Raw genomic sequence first — 22,013 nt, 5'->3', positions numbered from 1 at the left:
TGAGAGTACCCCTAAACATTTTTAAAGAAAAAAATAAGCACTGTTTAACCCTTTTCAGCCAGCAGTGGGCGTGACCAAAGTGGCTAATACTTTCTCTCTCACACACACTTAGGGATGGGGAGGAAATTCAATTTGGTTCACATTTAAAGTGGAACCTACCTCACACACACAGTTTCTGAAACAGTGCACAACTTGAAAAACAGCCATCCTTCAAAATTCGCACTTATCCGAATTTTTCAGTTCCACACTACAGCCAAGGAATGTGTACAAAAGTGTATTATACTAAGGGAAATTGCTTTTTTAAAATGTGTATGTTAAGCAAAAACTACATGCCAAAATGTGTACATTAGGATATTTTTTCACAAATACACTGGTGAATTTTCATGAGGGTTTTTTTTAAATAAAAAATCACAATTGTTATGGAAATGTGGGAAATGGAAGATTGGGGGGGGGGGAGGGAAATTGAGAGAAACTAAAACTAACAGATTCTCCCATCCCTATCCACCATACATACTGTACTCATAACACACACACACAAATGTATTTTGAAGAATCTAAAATCATTGTGAATGTTGATCAATATAGTATTATCTCATTCTAGATGTAATCTGCCCTGAGACCTTATGGTGAACAGAGATATTTTAAATATTAAATGTTATAGAAATGCTGAAACAAACAAACAAACAAACAAGTTCCTCAAATGTTGCTGTGTGGCTCTTAGTCGTTAATATATAAAAATGTTTATTTTGAAACTCCACAAAAAACTTTTTTTGTTCCATAAATTATTCCATTTTGTTCTTTCTCCTAATGCAGTCCAAAAGAACCAAAGATTTTGTCATCTATTTTGGAGAAAATTGGACACACCCCTCTGGTCCGTGTCAACAAGATTTCAAAAGCCCATGGGCTGAAGTGTGAGCTCTGTGAGTGTCCTTTTGCTTTCATTCCACTTGTCAGATTTTTTCCTGTATGTTGTGTTACAGGAGTTCAAAGTATCAGTGATGGGGAAAAAGGGTCATTTAAGCATACAGACCCTACTAAGGAATGATTTGTGCAGAATGCTGGGAAACGGAGGTAAATGGGTGCTTTGGGAGCTGCTGAAAGTGGGCTTTGAGCCCTTTCAGTTAAGACCTGCCCTTACTTGTATGACATCAAGCGAAGGGTGAGTGGGCGTGGCTTACCCCCAAAAGCCTCATGGACCAAATGAGGAAGCCTGGAGGTCCAAGACTGGCATACAAGCTGGAGGGTCCCTGCTATTTACACATAGCAATATTTTGCAGTGCTAACTGAGATCAGAGGTAAATGAATCTAGAGAAGGGAACCAAAGCCTTATTACAAATAGTTTATTTTTAGCCACGATAAGGGCTATTAGCTACTTTGGGAATTGTTAGGGGTCTCCTGAAACTTCTCAGCACCCTTAACAAACTGCATTTCCCAGGGTGCTTAGGGGGTTCTTAGTGGTATGATACTGCTCTGTGTATAAGGCAGAGGGGACCAGTGTCTTTAAAAAACAAACAAAATTACTTCTTAGAAAACGTGATAACAACAGCAATAAAGGATCTTAAGTCCATGTTCTAATGTGTGAGCTTGATGTGAAATTCCAGTGGCCAAGTGTGAGTATTTCAATGCTGGAGGAAGTGTCAAAGACCGAATGTCCTTGAGGATGATAGAAGATGCAGAAAGAGCTGGTACTCTGAAGCCAGGAGACACACTCATTGAGCCTACTTCAGGAAACACAGGTGAGGAGAAGCAAATAGCTTTTGTGATTTTTAAAACGGCCTTTCCACACGATAAAAGACCCCCTTTGTTTTATCTTTAACATTACATTTGTGCGAGTACTGTGATATGATCATCCACCTCCATAGAATGGATGCAGAGGTGGGATGGGGGGACAGCTCTGCTACATGGATCCCCTTGACACCAATGCCCTGCTTGTCTTTGATCATTCTCTCCACACATCATCATCATCATCATCATCATCATCATTATTGAAGAAATATGTGTGCTTTGGAGCTGGTGAAGTGGTGCACACAGTTCTATAAGTTTTAAAGGACATTTCAAAACAACCACAAATTTAAAAATAGGAAAGGTTCACAAATGAAGATTTCTCCATGGGACAAGGGCTGCAATGCTTTAAGAGCCTTATGAAGATGTCCGTGAGTTGTCACCGCTGCATTTACAGGCAGCAGGTTCATTTAGGAAGCAAGGCTTTATGTAGCAAAGAATTAAACCAAAAATAATAAAAGTACTTTTTTCTTAAGTTCACCCAAAAGTGATTTTTAAATATGCACACATAATATATACATGCATGCATACATAATTATATGAATATTGCATTCTGGGTAAATGCACCCAAAGGATCTATTCTCCAGTTCCTCAGTCTAAAGTGTGAGAAGATCCCATTGGCAGGTCAGTGTGTCTCCTCGTGCTTCCCAAAGGGATTATGTCCTCAATCCTATTCGTTTTGTTCTGCCCTGGCATGCTGAATGAGATCACTGTGAGGAGGAGGAGGAGGAGGCGGCACAAGATGGAGCCCTTGCGATCTCTCTGCACTTCAGCAGGTCTCTGCTCTGCGTTGTATTCCTGAGTGTTTGTTTGATCTTGGTCAAATATAGCAGCCATTTCTATAAAACTCCATTGACGACAGGATATGGAAACTCCGGGTGGTGGGCAAATCCACCCATTATTCCCCATAGCAGAGAAATCTGTGGTTCATTTCTGAATACGCTTTGCTTCTCCTCTTGCACTGACACCTAATGCTAAAGCCCCAGTCGGCCTCCTCATCTCAATGAGCGACAGCTGCCTCGGCCATTCATTCCCAATGAAACCTGAGTGCACAGCAGAAGCACACTGCAAACTAGTCATGGGAAGGGCTTAACATCTGTGCTGTTTTTGTTCTGCACACACACGGATTAGGTGCAATTTGCTTTCATGCCCTATACTATAGGAAACACAATTATCCCCTTTGTTTCTGCTTCACTTGTTAGAAAGAGACTACTCCAATCTTTTTTTCCCTGTAAGCATGCTGCAAGGCTTTATGATCTCATCAACCTTACTCCACCGAGTCTTGAAAAACATAAACCGTTCTTTTATGCTTCTCAGCGTTCCAATTTATTCAGATCAAAGAGCTACAGAAGTCTCTGCGCAGTCGTAGGGTGAACCGGTGGCCATCTTGGAAAGTGTAATTGAGCAACCCCCCCATGGCTCCAGCCAACAATTTTCTGATATTAGAAACCATACCAGACCCTGCTTAGCTTTGCGAATGCACTAGCAGTTTTATTGCTGCGCCACATCCTATCTATCTAAAAGTCAGGGCTTGGAATGGACCAAGATCTTGCCTAAGACTTGGGCACTGCTCTGGTTCCCCTCTGCCATTATGATCTTCTCTCATAGGGAAGACAGGAGGCAGAGGGGGCATGATGTCTGAAAAACTGCCTCCTTTCCTACAGACCCCTCCAGGTGTTAAGGTCAACAGAGGGGACCCATTTGTTAGTTCCACCTGTTCCACCTCCCTCAGAAGTCCATGAAGTGGTGGCCTGGGAAAGAGCATTCTCTGTGGCAGCCACTTAGTTGTGGAATTCCCTCCCCACAGAGGTGTTTGTGGCTTTTCACTATACAGTCATACCTTGGTTGCTGAATGCCTTGGAACTCGTACGCTTTGGCTCCTGAACAATCAAAAATTGGAAGTGAGTGTTCTGGTTTTCGAACCATTTTCAGAAGCCGAAGGTCTGGAGCAGCTTCTGCAGCTTCCATTGGCTGCAGGATGCGCCTGCAGCCAATCGGAAGCCGCGCCTTGCTTTTTTGAATGGTTCTGGGAGTCAAACGGACTCCCGGAATGCGTTCTGTTTGAGAACCAAGGTACGACTGTACCTCTTTCAGTGAATGCTGAAGACCTACTTCTTTACCCTGACCTTTGACACTTGAGATGTGTGCTTTCAGAACCTACCCTATTTTGTAATCTGTTTTAATTCTCGTAACTTGACTTGGGACCTGCTGGTGAAGAGCAGGTACCAATAAAGTTGATGATAATAATGATAATGATGGTAAATAATAATAATAATAATAATAATAATAATAATAATAATAATGTATTTCAAGGAAAACTAGTGGGGTGGCTTTAACTAAGCAGTCAGCAGGGCAGATGGGAGAAAGGGCAACTGAGCTTCTTGTGTTCTGATTTGCTTCAGAACTTACTGCACCTTCCTCCTGCACGATCCACTCTGCTCAGGTTTACTTTCACACCCACACCAAGCATTTAAAGCACATGGCTTCCCCAAAAGAATCCTTGGAAGTACAGTTTATCCCTCACAGAGTACAATACCTAGTGCTCTTAAACTACAATCCCCAGGTTTCTTTTTGCTACAACTGCACATGGAATGTGCTTTCAGTGTATGGTGTGGGACTCTAGATCCAGTGTCGCTTCATACTGATGCTATCCTGGTGCACATGCCAGCTTGCTTCATCCTGTCTTAATGTTCTCTGGCTACAAATATCAAAGATCCTCAATGGGATACTTCAAGAGCTGTTCCCTGGTTTCTTTTCTTCAAAAAGTGAAGAGTTGAAAGTTGCTCAATTTAGGAGTGGGAAAGAGGGACAGTTGGAAACATCTGCTTATCTTGCTGCTGTTGAATAACTCCTCTATTTGTCTTGTTTTTGTTTCCTTCATACGTATCCACCAGGGATTGGAATTGCCCTGGCAGCTGCAGTGAAGGGCTATCGCTGCATCATTGTAATGCCAGAGAAAATGAGCATGGAGAAGGTGAGAGAGAGAGAGAGAGAGAGAGAGAGAGAGAGAGAGAGAGTCCTCCTGACTGATTTAACATAAGTAGCCCCAGCATGGTCAAAGTCTGTTTTGATTTGAGCTGTCATGGTTTCTCCCATCATAATGCTTCATAAAAGGAAAACTAGCCAACCCTGTGCATTTGAGGGGCTTTGCAAGGGGGTTATCTGTTGATCCTTAGCGCCTCACAGAACATAGTGAAGCCTCTTCCGGATTAGAGTATCACCATTACAGATAACTTGAAATTATTAGATGTAAAAAGCTGCCATGTACTATGTCAAAGGTTGTAATCCAAATACCAGTTATGCCAAAGTGCAGGAGGAAACACAGTCATGGGTTTCCTTGAGCTCCAGGGCAAACAGATGGTTCAGAGTTTATTTTCATGCTGGGCAGTAGCTCCATGTGTTGCACATCTCCATGATGCACACACAACGTGGAAGTCAGTGGGAAAGCAAGTGGTGCCCTCGTGGAGCTGGGAGATGAGGCCCCGTGATTTCTTAAGGTGTAGATTATGCTGAATTTATCAGTGTAATTTCAATGATGTTGTAGCAGAACTGTGTGGCCGTTCCTTTGCATGTGCAGAATTGAACTCCTTGTTTGAAATGAATGGAACAGCCTCCACACAGAAGAGCTTTGTGAGCATGTTGGGATGCATTGGGAGCTTGGATCTGAGTAGTTATCTTCAGGGAAACTCATGCTGCAGTCCCATTCACATTTTCTGAAAATCAATGTATGCACCACGGAAGATGGTGCATACATTGTACTTCTACATGCATAAGTGTAGGAACTGCATTGTCACTGTGAACCAGCATAAATCTTCTTACTCTGCCTTGTGGTGGCTACAGTTAAACCAGCATTGGTATGGGGGAGTAATATGTTGCTGCTTTTAATTAACTTTTTTTTAACTTGCTTGCCTGACCTTTGAGATGGACCGAAATTTAAATTAAAAACCCTTAAATATGCATTGTATATGTTGTGCATTTCTTTTTTCTTGTGAAAGACTTGGAGGCTGGAAATCTGGAGTTTACCTTTTGCCCCTCCAGGTAGATATCCTGAGAGCCCTCGGGGCTGAGATCGTAAGAACTCCCTGCACAAGATACGACGCCCCAGAATCAAATGTCCGTGTTGCTTGGAAACTGAAGAATGAAATTCCAAACTCACATATTTTGGATCAGGTAATATATTCCTTATTGAAGTGCTTTGACTGAATTACTTGATTTAAAAAACAACAACTTCTACCCATCTAATTTGTTGATCCTAGCCTGTGATTGAAAAATATGTGATTTCTAATGCATACCTTTTTTAAAAAAAATCACAGCTTCTTAGTAAACATAGTTCAGGCATTTGGCTGTAGGAGTAAAACAAAGAAGTTCACAACCTATTGATACACTCATCCATGTTTGCTCTCTAACTCTGATCTTGCTATGCTTGGCGGGGAGTGGGAACTAAACTGTTCATTCTAGGCATCATTCCTTCTGTTTCCAGTGTTAAGGTTGTTATTGCTCAACTTGAATGGAGAGAGTTCAGGATGAGGAAGAGCTACAGAGCAGCTGGTCTCTCAGCTGATCTGATAAGGGCCCTGCTGCCACTCTCTGTCTCTCTCTGTGCTGCAGCCAAAATGATCTCATGCGCTGCTTGTGAACTTCCCAGAGGCATCTTGCAGACCATTTTGTTCTGATCTAGCAAGGCATTTCTTTCCGAGAGACTTCATGGTTATTATCTGTCTGCTTTCTCTACAGTGCTGCATTTGACCCCATCCATTTGACAGTAACTTTCCCTTTTTTTCTGTTCCCTTTACGACAATAGTACAGAAATCCAAGCAACCCGCTGGCGCACTATGACACCACAGCTGAGGAGATTCTGGAGCAATGTGACGGTATAATTAATAATTATTTTAGGGATAATCATGCTGCTCAGCTTACATTGTTTTACAAAGATGTCTTTAGAAATGGTTGTGGATATAACCACTGTTGACTGTTCTCACTATTGAATTGCGCCTCTCCTGATTTATAGGAGAATGAAAACCATGGGTGAAATTCGATGAAGTTTTATACAGAGCACACCCATTGAAAGGAATGAACATGACTAAGAGAGCCCCATTAGTTTCAATGAGACTACTCTGTGTGCTAAATTAGTTGAGGTGCAGATTACTAGCTTGTGGTTATTGCCTTTTACAGTGAAATGTATTGGAGCCGCAATCAAATATATGCTTAAGACTCAATGGATTTGCTTACAGTTATCTAACCTTGATAGTTTATTAATTCCACAATTCCACAAGCAGGGGTGACAACTTGAATAAAATATGGGGGGAGGCAGGTAAGTCCCCGCCCGCATAATTGACCACAAGACACGGCACACACACCCTTTGAATGGCAATGTCCATCAACTTGGGGGGGGGGGAGCCGACCCCTTCAAGTATTTTAGGGGGGAGGTTGAAGGGACCTCGGCCTCTAGGAGTTAGCTCCTATGTCCATAAGTAATTCAGTAAGTACCAGTAGTGGGCAGCATGGTGGGGCATTGGCACTGACCTGACTTGCTAGCAGTTGAATCACCACTGCTTATTTGGAGGTAGAGAAGCAAAACAAGGAAGAAGGAGGTGGATGTGTTGCAAATTTACCAGCAGGGACAACCCATTCTTCTAATGATGCATTTACATGGTGCCAGCTTCCCCACTGCCTCTCCTCTTTCCCTCCTGGTAAGCAGTAGCAGCAGTGACTCACTCACCGGAAAGTCATGTAAGTGTTGCCATCCCAACATGCAGTGGTAATTGCACAAATGTAAAAGGAAACAGTTCCTAAAAGTTCCTAGTTAAGAGCAACCACAATTTCATGCAGCTGTTGGCTTACTCTAGTGTATCACACAGTAAAAACGTAAAGTACAAAGGGCAGCTCCAATTTCCTCAAGCCTGCACTGCAAAAACACACCAGGAAGTTGTAGCCAATGAACAACAGTTTATCTTAATTAAAGCTTAATCCTAAATGCTTGTGTTTTATTTTGCCATGGATACTGTTCTTATTGTCAGTGGACCATTAATTAAGGTTGCATAGGAGTAGGGCTATGCATTTTGGAGCTTGGGGAAAGGTATGCTGTCTGATTGATTGATTGATTGATTGATTGATTGATTGATTCTCCCACTGCAGGCAAAGTTGATATGTTTGTGGCTGGAGCTGGAACAGGAGGCAGCATCTCTGGAATTGCCAGAAAGTTGAAAGAGAAATGTCCTGAATGCAAAGTAAGTGAGAAGGCTTGTTTGGATTGGCTCAGACATCCAGGCCCATGGGAACGTCATTCATGCCATCAGGGACCATCAGGGCCTGGCGAGGAGGTCCAACACACATCAACTTTTTGCTTCAGCAAGGAGATTGTATGGACATCCATTTGATTCCCCAAGTGTGCCAGACTCTTTCTGCTCCTGAAGGAGTTGCGAATACCAGATGCATACAGCTAAATTCTTATGCGCAGTCACCATGCTCTCACACAGTAGCATTTACATGTGCCCCTGAAACCTAAGCCTCGTCCTGACCAGGCAAATGCAGTTTCCTCTTTGCTTGAGGGTTCCAAGGCCGGGATACTCATTTTTGTGTGAAGTTGTTGGTTGCGCCTTTAATTTTTTTTAATTAATTTGTTAATTTTCCTTCACAGATTGTTGGAGTGGATCCTGATGGCTCCATTGTGGCCCTGCCCAGCTCACTGAACACAATATCAGCAGAGGATACAACAATGGAGGTGGAAGGGATTGGACACGACTTTATCCCAACTGTCCTTGACAGATCTGTAAGTGGCAGTGTGACAAAGATCAGGAGATAGAGAGATGTCATTTGACTCTGAATGAAAGCTTTCAGAATCACATGAAGTGCATTAAAAGTTGCTGAGGGTGGTTGAATCTTTGACTATGTACATGGCAGCTGCTTAAGACAAGGCCATTTCCCACGGCTGCATTTCAAGTCACATTTGCACATTGCTGTTCACACTAGGGCAGGCATAGGCAAATTCCGGCCCTCCAGATGTTTTGAGACTACAGTTCCCATCATCCCTGACCACTGGTCCTGTTAGCTAGGAATGATGGGAATTGTAGTTCCAAAACATCTGGAGGGCCAGAGTTTGCCTATACCTGCACTAGAATCTTCCCCAAGCCCCCACCCTCTATGCATGAAGTTGTCATCCACGCATGGGCTGTCATCTGTATATGAGCAACAGCTGTCTAAAATGTACACATCTCAGCTTAACTGTGAAGTGAATGTGGCTTACGTTTTCAAATTAAACTGAAGTTGACTCGAGGAAAAGCACATCAAAGTGCAGTATTTCTCAAGAAACTACAGGATAGATATGGATTCTGGCTAATTTCATGTGCAAATGGCTTCCAATACCAGCACTGGGAGCGCACTGGAACCAGAGTTGAATGGTAGCAATGTCCACGGCCCCAGTACTCATTATCATCCAGCAAAAGCCATAGGAGAGACTCTGCCGCAGCATCTCATATAACCTTTAATCATAAATTGAAGGGAAATGGCCTGAAATTGATTAAAACAGCAGTGTACTAACATTGCAACCAGAGGGTGATGATAGGCAACATTGCGGTGCTTTTTAAAAGCTGCCTGATGCTGTCCACGTTGACTCAGAAGTAAATTTCACTGGCTTTGATGGGACTTAATCTCAAGTATGTGCATTAGATTGCAGCCTAGCTGAAAATGCTTTGAGAGAGGCGTACTTCTCAAAATATTTTTGTCCCACTGATAACAAACATTTTCCAGGGCTGCAAGTGAGACTGTATTTGTATATCCCACCTTATCTTTGAAAAGTTTAGGAAAGTTAAAAACAGATATAGCTAAGCTTACTGAAAGGGAAAAAAATGATCCTCTTTGAAACTGCCCTCAACTCTGAAGAATCTGTTGGATCTCTGCCCATCCCATTACGTGTAGCAGAGGTGCAAGACCCAAAGGCCCCTGAAACCTTAAAACTCCATATTTTGTTTCTTTTCTAGGTGATAGATCAGTGGTGCAAGAGCAATGACAAGGAATCATTTCTTATGGCACGAAGACTGATTAGAGAGGAGGGCTTGCTCTGTGGTAAGCATTGCTGAAGATCCATTGTTTAAATCATACCCTTCGCAAATGGCAAATGACTTCTTGGAAAGCATTGTTCAGAGTCTGAGCATAAAGGTTACCCAAGGAACCAATTAATAGTCTGATTTAAGGGCCCTTTCACACAATCCTTATTTTCATGCCGTAAGTATACAGTTGCTAATCATTTACTTGTTGTGTAGAATCCACGTCTTTCCTTGAAGTAGTGTTGTGCAGATATTGCATTTTGAGCACTCAGAACTCTGTGTGCAAAAGCAACATAACCACCCTCTGTCTGTCTCTCCAACACACATGCCCAGTCCTTTTTTTCTTAAAAAATATTTAGGGGTACTCTCATTTTTACTCAAGAAAATCACCATTTTATAGTTCAAATCAGGAAAAATAAATACAGTAAATGGACAAAAGTACAAAGATTCACAAAATATTTAGGGGTATTCATACCCCTGCGTCCCCCCCAGAAAAAAGCACTGCACATATCTGTTGCTATGCCTTCTGAGCACAGCATGGAATCTGGTTGCATGGAAGGTCAAAGGTCTCTGTTGAATAGTACATGGGGCATCTTTACTACTGAGTTGCCACGCACCTTCCCCACACCATGCAATTTTTGTGGTAGTTTAAAATGCTCTGCTTTATTTTCTGTTATTTTTGTTGTTGCCATTTTAAAAGCTAAGCTAGATTAGGGGTGAGCAGAAGGTAGATCAGGATCTGCTGCAATGCCTTCAGACGTGCATTTGTTCAACAATAGGAACAACAATGATAGGGCTCTCTCAACACACACCCTTGCCCAGTATTTTGCAATCTATGGGCCACGGTGCCGCTGGACGAAGGTGTACTTTTCGGGCACGGAATGGGGTGAAGTGGATTTTGTGTGACAGTATTGAACTCATCTCTGGTGCCGAAAACAGAAGGGGACCCAGTTCCTTAATTCTTGGTGTATGATCTCCACCTCTGCCTCCCCCACCTATCCCCCCCCCAACTCCAGTTGGTGAATCTTGGGGTTCAAATAAAAAAAAACAACAGAGTAGATTCTGCAAGTTTGGTATCTGCTCACCTCTCATTTATACCTCTGTAGAAGTAGCTATACACAGCTTAGAACTCTACTGTCTAAGAAAGACATTTATCCTTGATTTTTTTTTAAAAAAATATGCAACAACACTGAACACTAGCAAGGCTGCGTTCTTGCATCAATGCCCCACCGTTGGCTCAGGAGGGCCCAAGTGGGAGATGGCTGTATCTAAATCATTGTTTAATTGTTGCTCATTGAGTAGTAATCTCTTTTTTCCTGTGGTAGGGGGCAGCGCAGGCAGTGCCATGTCTGTGGCTGTGAAAGCTGCAAAGCATCTGAAAGAGGGCCAGCGCTGTGTTGTCCTCCTGCCTGACTCTGTAAGGAACTACATGTAAGAGACAATGCCTTCTTTCATTTCTGCTCTCCTGTCTACAGAAGCCCCTGGGTTGAAAACACTCAGACATATGTGAGAGGAAGGATCTGTGAGGATAGCAAAAGAATGTGAGCTTGTTGCTCTCGTACCACATTAACAGCAGTGCGGAAACTGTCAACAAAGAAGCAGGAAGCGAGTTTTATGAGGGACTAATTCTGTTGATACCAGATACTTGTAAATCGCTAGACATAAAATTACTTTCAGTTCAGTGATGTGGAGGGGAATGAAAAAAGACAACTCCTGTTATTGTTACATTATCGCATGGATAGTGTTATGAAAGTTTTATAGCTCTCAGCAGAAGAAACAGAAGTCTTGCAAGTCATATCACCTGTTACGGATTTTAGTATATGGTTCACACCCAGCCCAAGTTTTTCTAGAATGACTCTTGGGACCTTTGCACATTTATCATTTCTAGTGGTCTAGTTGTGTATGTGTGTGGATTGTTTTTGGCATGCTGCCACATGACGCTGGCATCATTCAACTTGTATTCCAGCATAATGAACTCCAAAAACCCGCTTTTCCTTCTACCACAAAAACCATGACATTTGTGAAAGATTCAGAATAGATACTCAGTATTTTCATTGGTGTGTTGTTTGTACAAGCATAGTCCCTGTTTCTGTGTGGAGGGATTGTGAGTTGGTGGGTATGGTTTGGGGGACATCTATTTTGTACCACTTTCCTCTGACCTGTGGAAGATATCAGTTTGAAAACTCAGTTCAGAGGAAAGATATAGGCAGCTAGAGGCTATGGTACTGAGTCAAAGTACTGCCAATGACAGCATGCATTATGAGATGCAGACAAAACATCATCACAATATCCAGGTCTGCCATAGCTCTGGCAGGCATGCAGTTCCTCTTTTAATATCCTATAATCCCACAAGATTAGAATTCTGGAATGCTAGGCACTTTGTACACACAGAAAAAGCTGCAAAAGGAATACCCTCATGCAGAGGCTCATAACTCTGACGTTTATTGGCTGGAGGACCATAACGGGTGTGACTAAGGCCACAGAACATTTCTCCATTGGGGCACAACCTGCCATTCATGTGGGAAGGAAAACCCACACTCACTCTATAATAACAGCGACATGTGACCAAAGCTGCAGGCAAATGCCTACAAATTCACTCTTAAAAATGGCAGATCAAACAGCAACTATGTCACTATTAATGGCAAGTGCGGAAAGTCCCTTAATGTTCAACTCAGGGCTACTTAAAGACATTCTATGAGTACCTGAAGGTTAGGCTAGTCCTGTAATGGAAGCTTGGATGAAACACCAAAGTCTGACACAAGGTCTCAGTCTTTCTTAATTATCTCTAGGTCTAAATTTTTGAATGACAAATGGATGGTCAAGAATGGATTTCTAAAAGAAGATGTGGAAGAGCATCATCCTTGGTATGGGTCAGAGTCGCTACACTTGTTAATTTTGCCTGACATAATGCAAAAGTAATCTGAATGGCGGGGCAGGAGAAGGCAAAGACTGTTTGTACCAGTGATAAAAAGATGCCTTAATGCTTTCACTTTTTAAAAAATGGAGTCCGAAATAGCTTTTTGTTGATGAAATCCAGATGCGCTCAGGAGGAGTGCATCCAGGCTGATCTTCTGGTTGAAGCAGGTGTGTGTGAGTGGTGGGATCACAGACTGCAACTAATCCTTTTTGATCCATCATGATTTGCATGACACGCTCTGTCAAATTCTCTTCTGTGCTTTGCCATGCAGCATGCACAAGGACAGGTGTATTATAAAGCATAAGGATAGTCGGGCTGGCGAATATTTTTGTCCCAGTGTTGCATCCTTGTAGATGGGACCATGATGGAAAACATCAGGTCCGGCTCCAGATTTTGGAGGCGCTGGACACAGTATTCCTCTCCAGCACCCTAGTGCCTGCCATGTGAGCCCCCACAGGCATTGTGGTACCTGCCAGCCTTTCCCTTGTGTTCATTTGTGGGGCTTCCATGGTGGTAGCACTGTAATAAGCTGGGAGCAGAGCTGCTGCCCAAGTGAGTGAGTCCACTTCTGAGCATCAAGGGTGATGCTGTAATGGGCTAGGAGCCAAGAGATTTCTTGCCCATTGCAGCACCTGTACTAAGTGAGTTAGTGTGTATGTAAGCAGGAGGAGGGAGACTGGGGTGGTGGGTAAAAGCTAGGCATCAGTCCCAGTGAGTCCTGGCAAATGCCCCACTATGCCAGGTGCTGGGCCTGGAAAATATAATGTAGGAATCAGTCCTAAATAGTTTGCTGAGCTGCAAACCATTTCCTTAAGTCCTTTCAAAATTTATGTGTGTGTGTATAAGACACAGAGCATACTGCTGGGATTTAACACCACTTGCTGTCCTTCCTGCTCCCCCCCCCCCTTGTGATAGGTGGTGGACTATCAAGGTGCAGAAGCTAAGCCTCTTAGCCCCTCTGACTCTCCTCCCAGATGTGAACTGTCAAAAGGCCATTGAAATCCTTCGTGAGAAGGCGTACGACCAGGCACCGGTTGTTGCAGAATCAGGGTAAGTCTCTTATTCGCTGAAGCCTCATTCTAACAGTCTTCAGGAGAATTCCACAATTCTCACTGTATAAAGCACTAATGAGAAACAGCCTATCATTGACATACTTAATGAAATCTTTAAAGAAATACTTGGCGTAATATGGGCCTTAGCCAATCTATTGCAAGGACAGTGCCTACGCATGAAGGATTCCTGTATGCTTAGCAGCAGGCATTGCTGCTTTGTACTTTGGCAAGGAGACAACGCATCAAACTCCTCCTCCCTCTGTGCCACCCTCCCCACACAGCTGGCATAGGGAATCCCAACCAAGAGCTATGTCACATCCGCTTTGGTTCTTATAGTCAAAGGACCTAGAACTCTTATTGGTGGTGTGTTATTGAAAAGCTTCCTTTGAGAGTTTGTGACTTTTGAAGCATTTTCAAAGAGCCCAGTTACGTTAAGTATTGGCCTGCCACCAGTCAGGCTGAATAGAAGGGGCATTGGTACTGGTCTAATTCTAAAAGTGGCAGCCTTGCATGCCACTGAGCCACAGCAGATGTTGCAGAAAGTGAACTCCCCACCCCACCCATCTTGTCTTGTGTCTCTCTGTATATGCATGAACTGCTGGAGCTCTCATCTCCGTGTTGTGAAAATTCAACTGCATTCATTTTGCTTTTTTTAAAAACCAAACAACTGTGTGTTTTCTTGAAGACTCATCTTGGGGATGGTAACTCTGAGCAACATCCTCTCCTCTGTCCTGGCAGGAACTGCCCAGTTCTCCGACCCAGTGATGAAGGTCATGTATCAGCAGTTTTCCAAGGTAATGTGTGCCCAGTACCTGTTTTGGAGTTGCTGCCTAGGGCAAAGGGTGAGGATGGGAGATTCAGGAAATAAGAGTGAAAGCTGAGGTAGAAAGGACCCCAAGGATCCTCTAGACCAGGGGTCGGCAACCCTTTTCAGCCGTGGGCTGGTCCACCATCCCTCAGACCATGTGGGGGGGCTGGACTATATTTTGAAGGGGGGGAAATGAACGAATTCCTATGCCCCACAAATAACCCAGAGATGCATTTTAAATAAAAGGACAAATTCTACTCATGTAAAAACACACTGATTCCTGGACCGTCCACTGGCCGGATTGAGAAGGCGATTGGGCCACATCTGGCCCACGGGCCTTAGGTTGCCTACCCCTGTTCTAGACAATTTCCTGCAATACAGGAATCTTTTGCCCAACATGGGGCTTGAACCCATGACCCTGAGATTAAGAGTCTCATGCTCTACCAACTAAGCTAAGGAGGCTGATTTCAAAACACTGGAGATGCCAGAGAATGAACCCAGGATATGAGTATTCTGGGTAGGTTCAAGTAGGTTGTTGTCTTGAGATCTTGCCTCATTTCAGATGGTTCTGTTGCTGAAGCACTATAGGACAGGGATGGGGATCTGGTGGCCCATTGGATGTTTCTAGACTACAACAATCATCCCTGACCATTGGCCATGCTGGCTGGGGCTGGTAGGAGTTGGAGTCCATCCACATCTGGAGAACTACAGGCTCCCCAGCCTTCCATAGAGGAAGTAACACAGAAACAGGAACCTTCATGCCAAGACACTGCTGGAACATCTTTTCTCCCTCAAGAAAACTGAGGTGGGGTGGAGGTCATCTAAGCACAACCTCTTTTTTTAAAAAAAATGATATTTTTTAAAAGTTTAAAAATTACAGAAAAAGAAAAGAAAAAGAGAAAAAATAAAAACAATACAAATCAATACATTGCTATACATAAAAAAAACAAAAAACAAAAAACACAATACATCAAAACAAAAGCAAAAGCAAAAACAATTAAAAACACATCCAATATTTCCATATCTTTGTCTTTCATTAACTTGTTTCATCGACCTCCTCCCACCTCCCTTTTTTGTGTTCTAATTATTAATTATTTCAGCAAATCCTTTCCATCTTTCACTATTTTCTGTCATATAATTGTCATAGTTTATTTTAACCTTATCTTACCATTAATACCCTGAAACTTATTTGTACATAACTCCTTATAACATTTCTACTAAAGCCATGTAATTTCATTCCAACATTTTTCTAACACACATTAATTTTAACAATGTTTCTATAAATAAATTTTAAACTTTTTTTCCCAATCTTCTTCCACCGTCTCTTCTCCCTGGTCTCGGATTCTGCCAGTCCTTTCTATCAAGTCCATATGGTCCATCAACCTGGTGATCTTCTGTCCGAGCCTCTTATCTCTTTTCCATGTCCCTTCTGCAGAACTTCTTCATATTTGTACATGCACTTTACTTTATCTTCTGCTGATCTTATTCTTAATTTCCTTCCTTTGACACTGAGGAGTAGATCTCGGGGAAGCTCCAACCTAACAATGTCTTTATTCCCTCTCGTCAGGTCAGCCCATTCTCCATAGTCAAAACTAAAGTCCAAAAGATATTTCAGGACGTGTTTCAACTGGCTTTCTCTAAATTCAATCGTAGAAGGCAACAGCTTATATTCATCAAATTGTCTCTGTAAGACTGGGGCTCTCTGCACTTGTATTACTTGAGGTTCTACGACAACTTTCTCCCTCGTCTTCTCCACAACTTGCCATGTCGAAGTAGATTCCTGAATCGATTCCTGAGTAGTTTCTGTATAGATATTCACTTCTTGTCCCAAATCAGTCATTTTTTGTCCCAAATTGTCAATTTTAGTATTCATCACGTCCATCTTCTCATGAAGCTGTTCCAATAAAACACTTATCTTGCAAAATGCAATCACTAAGGCTTCTTCTGTCGACATTCTTGTCCAAGGTCAATCTCTGATTCTCACGGTCTTTTATCTCTGCAGCTGGAAAATTCCCCAGCTCCACTCCTGCAACAGTTTCAAAAGCTCCCTCTAGAGGAAACAATTTCTATTTGTATCCGTCCTTTTAAACGCAGATCCAGCAGCAAAGTTAGTTTCAATCTTTCAATTACTTTTGCTCCTTTTTGAGTGCAAAAGGAAACAATGGAAACAATATGTTTCTCTTATTTGACTATCTGTCAACGTACATTTTGTTCACAGTCAATGAACTTTCCCAAAACGTCAATCTTAGTGACAGCCCATTCCCAGGTTCAAAACGGTGGTAATTTGTCTTTCTTCACTCTCTCTCCTGCAGGCTTCAGCAATCTAAAACTTCCCCCCTCTTCTCCTGCTTCCAAGGGGGGTTTGATAATTTCATCCGATGGAAATTTAGTCCTTTACAAAAGGCTCTCCAAGACTTTAGCTTGCAGCGTCTTTGCTCAATCTATTTACAAAAGAGGAAGGCGGACTTCCTGTTTGAAACCTTCCCGTTTCGGTGCCAAATTAAGATGTTTAAAGATCCAATTTTCCATTCTACTCACGGGTAGTTGTTTAAAGTCCAATTGTCCACAGGAAAAAGTCAGCGCTCTCCGGCAACGGCAATGCGGCTTTACTCTGTGAAAGAAGCAGTCGATTCGAAGCACCACGCTGCTCACCCCACGTCGCTCCGGAATCCCCGAAACCGGGTTTCCCCGCGAGTAGGGGAGGCGCAAAAGGTGCCAGCCGAATCCCACGTCCACAGGCTTCTCCCGCCTGTGGTTTTTAGTGGGTCTCCGCCTTCGCCGTGGCGGCCAGACCCTGATTTCCACGGAGCGGATTCCTCCCGATCAGAGGAATTCCGCCATTGCCGGAGGCGCTAACCCGGAAGTTCGCCCATCTAAGCACAACCTCAGAGGGAACAAGGTGTACTTGACATGGAGTGTCCAGCTCATACCTTACGTCTTCCATGTGGTTCCAGCAGTATGTCACTACTTTATGTCAGACTTTATGTAAACTGGGTCCTAGATGTCTAGTAACAATTTGATTCACTTTATGTTTGGGACTTTATTACAGATTAGCCTGGATGATACCCTTGGAAAGCTTTCACACATCCTGGAAAATGATCATTTTGCTATTGTTGTGCATGAGCTGGAGCAATGTAAGTAGCTTTTCTAGTAAAAATAAAAACGTCATACTACTAATTGTGTGCATATATACATACACACACACCCACACACCTAGAGATGACCTAATATGCCCTTCGAACCATGAAATAGATATACATGAAAGGCATCACGTGTATATTTTAGTATATTAGTTTATTATTTGTTAATTTATTGCATTTATAGCCCAGCTTTTTTCCAAGGAGCTCAAGGTAGCATTGTAGACATCTGCAAAGGAAAGCCTATATGTCTGGCTTTCCTTTACAGACATCCATGCCTAATATGTGGACACTGGAGGTGGTGCCATGTGACTCGTGGGGGTGGGGGCACCGCCAGCTCCACAGCTCTATTTTATGGGCAAAGGCGACTTCGCGTTTGTCTAAATTCCAACAAGCCTCCATCCATTGTATTTGAGAGATGCCCACAGTTCAGGTTTCAATGACCATCTAATGAAGGAGTTCTTAAGCTTAGGATCAACTGCACAGGGTGGGAGTGACCTTTCAGGTATGTAGGTCCCAAGCTGGTTGGGGTGGGATTGTTAACAGCATAAAGAGAGCCCTGCTGCATCAGCCCAAAGGCACCCTGGCCAGCATCCTATTTTCTCAGTGGACAGTCAGATGCCTATCAGAAGCCCACAAACAGGACCCAACGGCAATAGCATCCTCTGTGTTTCCCAGCTACTGGCCTCCAGGGCTTTTTTTTTCATCTGGAACCGAGTTCCGGCACCTCCTTGTCACATTCTGGCACCTCATTGGTGTGTTGCGGCAGTTCCGTAGTGTTGCAGTGCCATCTCCCTGCATGACATTTGGGGTCATGTGGCACCTCTGGGAAAAAAGCCCTGAACATAGCCATTGTGGCTAGTAGCCTTTTCTTCTGAGAATTTGTCTAAGCCTCTTTTAAAGGCATCCTAGCTGGTGGCCATCAATCCTTCCATACTTTAACTGTGAACTGTGTGAATAAGTACTTCCTTTTGCATGTCCTGAATCTTCCAGCATTCAGCTTCATTTCATGGCATGGTGAGAGAAGGAGAAAAACTTCTATCTGTCCATCTTCTCAATGTGCATAATTGGACAGTGGTATGAAGGAAAAAGTTCCCAGATGCCACAAATAAAGATAACATTTCCTTGTGGGCAGACCTTTTTTCCCAGGGAGAACTCACAGGAACTCAGTTCTGGCACCTCTCAGGTGGGTGCCATTGCCATTCTAAGAGAACGAGGGAGGTGTTCATGGTGAGATCCAGTGCCTCTTTTTCTGGAAAAATAGCACTGCTTGTGGGTTTCCTTGAATGGTACTCTGGAAGCGTCAACAGTATGTAATCTTCCTTCATTTATGTCCTCTTCCAGACAATGCAGATGGCAGCTCCTTCATGAAACAGATGGTATTTGGTGTGGTCACAGCTGTTGATCTTCTCAGCTTTGTCACCCCCAAAACCAAGACCCAGGAACGAAGAGATGCGACACTGGAATCAAATTCTTCTGAAAGAATTTTCTCCATGGCAGAATCTGTGGAGAAATAGCAGAAGAACTTTAAGTATAAGGGTCTGGTTTTGTTTTCGAGTATGGCTTTCTATTTTAGAATTAGCATTGTATTTAGGATAGTATTATACTAGTATCTAGTATTTCTATTTTAATTTGCCTAGCTGTTCTTGGTCTGCTATGTTCATAGCTATGCTCATCCTAAATGCCACCAAGGGAAATAATTTGGGATCAGGATGATTGGACAAGATCACATACAATTAAAATAAGTAGCTATTCTGTGATAGCATGTTAAGAAAAATAAGATTCTTGGGAGGAAGCAGTAGACTAAATGGATTCTCCTGTGAGGTTGCCTTGTTGCCTTGATTTTTATCTGACATTTTGTTGTTTGCATTAACATTGACTGGTAAATGCATTTCAAAATCTGCTGGCAGAGCAATAAAGAAATACTACAGATGCAAAGGCTGCCTGACTTGATTGTAGAACTGACAATAATACTCTTTGCCTGTACAAGGGAAGTGTGAACTGGGACTGTACAGATGGATGAATGTTCATAAGCCCTTTCCCCCAGAGAAAGCCTTCCTGCTGTTATGGTTGACTGCTGGAGGTGTATGCTGCTACAACTCACTGCTGCATCAACGTCTTGGAACATTTTTGACCATGAAAGGTTCCTGGGCATAGGAGACCACGTGCATGCCAATGGTTACTACCTCTAAGAATCTGACAGTCATAGAACTGCCATAGTGGGGGGGGGGGCTTAAGGAGATCTGATTCTGGTACAGATAAACACAGCTACATGTTGATGACTTCTGTAGCCCACCTATGAATAGCAGCTTGGGGAAATACACATAGTCTCGATAGGTGAGTCCCAAGGGCCAGATACAGATACTTAGAGGACCACATTTGCCCCCCTGGTCTCAGGTTCTTCATACCTACCGTAAAAGAACTACCTATGAAGCACAATAGCGACTAGATTACTTCAATCTAGACCCCCAAAATTAGTTGCAATTAAGTCCCATTGAGAGTAATTTCTATCTGCCTTCACATCAAATGGAAATTTGAAAGCAGCTTTATAATTACATTTAATTGACCTTTCTTGCAACCCAAGGTGTTATATTCGGTTCATAATGGTAACTCCCCCCCCCCCCAATATAGTAGAAAACAGAACAGATGATTTTAATTCTGCAGAAGTTCATAAAGCAGAGCAGTAAACAGTAGACTTGCACTCTTAAGTGCATAGAGTCAGAACTACTTAGCTATATAATGACAGTCTCCAATGTAGCTTTCTGTCTTTGAGTAGACTGGACAAACGGGGGCCATGATCTACTTCCTGTTGCTCAGTCCACCTTTTTGTGAAGTTGAGGAACTTCCTTTAGCAGAAAGAAGGCTGAATTCAACAGCTATACTGGCCATTGATTGTGCACCTTTTCACCTGCAATTTGTCTGTACCTTTTTCGGTATGTAGTTTCTCCTAACCAAGCACTTACCTTGTGAAGAAAGATGTAGGTTTAAGATGCTCTGAACAAGCTGCTGTGCATGTGTCAGCCAGCATTAGATCCCACTGCAAGGAGAAAAGGTTCACCCACGAAACATTCAACCACATGTGAGGTTTATAACTGGATTCCACTGTAGATTGGTTGGGGATGGGGAATGACTGGCCCATACAAGTAAGGAGGCCAGTTGTCAACACTATATGCACATACCTATATGATGCTGACAAGGGAACCTATCACAGAGTAGATATGGGTACACTCTCCCCTCCATCTCTCAGTATGGGCAGAAATGCTTATCTGCATCTTGTATGCCACTGCATGGGTTTTACTCCATGTGAAAGTAGTTGTATAAAACATCCATTTGCACGCATGCATCTCTGGACTGAGCCCACCAATGGACTGTTCCAATGTGAACATTTCCCATGCACAAAAATTCAGATATTTTAAAATGAGGGTCACTTAATGCTGCTCATGTGGATGCTGTTTACAGCAAAATGGCACTACATATTTTTGCCTGGCTAGACAATCAAGACTTCTCAGAAGTTTGCATGCTTATGAATGTGATTCACAGACGTGGCAGGAATTTATGCAATCGTTTTAATGGGAGTTTTAACTACGTCTCTAAGTACGCACATGAAAATCGCTGACAGAGTGTTCCTTACAATGGTAGCGACACCACAATAGCCAGGTTAATTAGAAAAGCCTTTTGTATTGCTGGCTGTACACAAACTAAAGATAATTACACGTGTTCATTCATTGTGCAATATGTGAACAGATATTCCCTTTTGTGTTTTTTAAAAATCCTGGCTCTTATTTTCACCAGATATCCTGTTAATTTTTTATTCCAATGTATTAACAGTTCAACACTCAGCAACACATTCCTCTCACAGAACTACAGGTCCCAGAGTTCTCTGGGAAGAGAGAATTGCAGCTCTATGAGGGTAATAGTGGTCTTTGAAGAACTCTCAGCACCCTTAACAAACTTCTGTTCCCAAGATTCTTTGGGGAAAGCCATGACTGTTTAAAGTGGGACCGTACAGCTTAAATGTATCATGTAGACTTGTCTAGGCTCAGAGAGTTTCTTTATGGGCTAAACCAGACAGTATAAGAGGAATCACATAAGGAACGTGGGATGAAAGTATAGATGGTGGGTTTGTCATGTACAGGGGTCAGCAAACTTTTTCAGCGGGGGGCCGGTCCACTGTCCCTCAGACCTTGTGGGGGGCCGGACTATATTTTTTTGGGGGGAAAGAACCAATTCCTATGCCCCACAAATAACCCTGAGATGTATTTTAATTAAAGGGAC

The 22,013-nt window shown here is 42.8% G+C and overlaps 1 protein-coding gene across 5 annotated transcripts in view; it reads left to right on the top strand.

Moving 5' to 3' along the window:
* The window catches only part of LOC308476234 (cystathionine beta-synthase-like), a 32,519-nt gene extending 12,843 nt beyond the window's left edge, over positions 1-19,676 (top strand). For all 5 annotated transcript variants that reach the window (XM_081003764.1, XM_081003761.1, XM_081003765.1 and 2 more), the window contains exons 3-16: positions 814-920; positions 1,602-1,736; positions 4,677-4,756; positions 5,821-5,952; positions 6,584-6,653; positions 7,918-8,009; positions 8,420-8,551; positions 9,759-9,843; positions 11,150-11,255; positions 12,614-12,688; positions 13,657-13,791; positions 14,479-14,587; positions 17,651-17,735; positions 19,083-19,676. In XM_081003764.1, the coding sequence (XP_080859890.1) occupies positions 814-920; positions 1,602-1,736; positions 4,677-4,756; positions 5,821-5,952; positions 6,584-6,653; positions 7,918-8,009; positions 8,420-8,551; positions 9,759-9,843; positions 11,150-11,255; positions 12,614-12,688; positions 13,657-13,791; positions 14,479-14,587; positions 17,651-17,735; positions 19,083-19,255 (1,516 nt within the window). In that variant the 3' untranslated portion in view covers positions 19,256-19,676. The remainder of the gene's footprint in view (positions 1-813; positions 921-1,601; positions 1,737-4,676; positions 4,757-5,820; positions 5,953-6,583; positions 6,654-7,917; positions 8,010-8,419; positions 8,552-9,758; positions 9,844-11,149; positions 11,256-12,613; positions 12,689-13,656; positions 13,792-14,478; positions 14,588-17,650; positions 17,736-19,082) is intronic.
* The last annotated feature ends 2,337 nt before the right edge of the window (positions 19,677-22,013 follow it).

The sequence above is a fragment of the Podarcis pityusensis genome (assembly GCF_964106645.2).
Source record: "Podarcis pityusensis genome assembly, chromosome: 4".
NCBI classification, from domain to species: Eukaryota; Metazoa; Chordata; class Lepidosauria; order Squamata; family Lacertidae; genus Podarcis; species Podarcis pityusensis.
The sequence above is the reverse complement of the archived record's forward strand: the minus strand, read 5'-3'. Positions and strand labels throughout refer to the sequence as shown.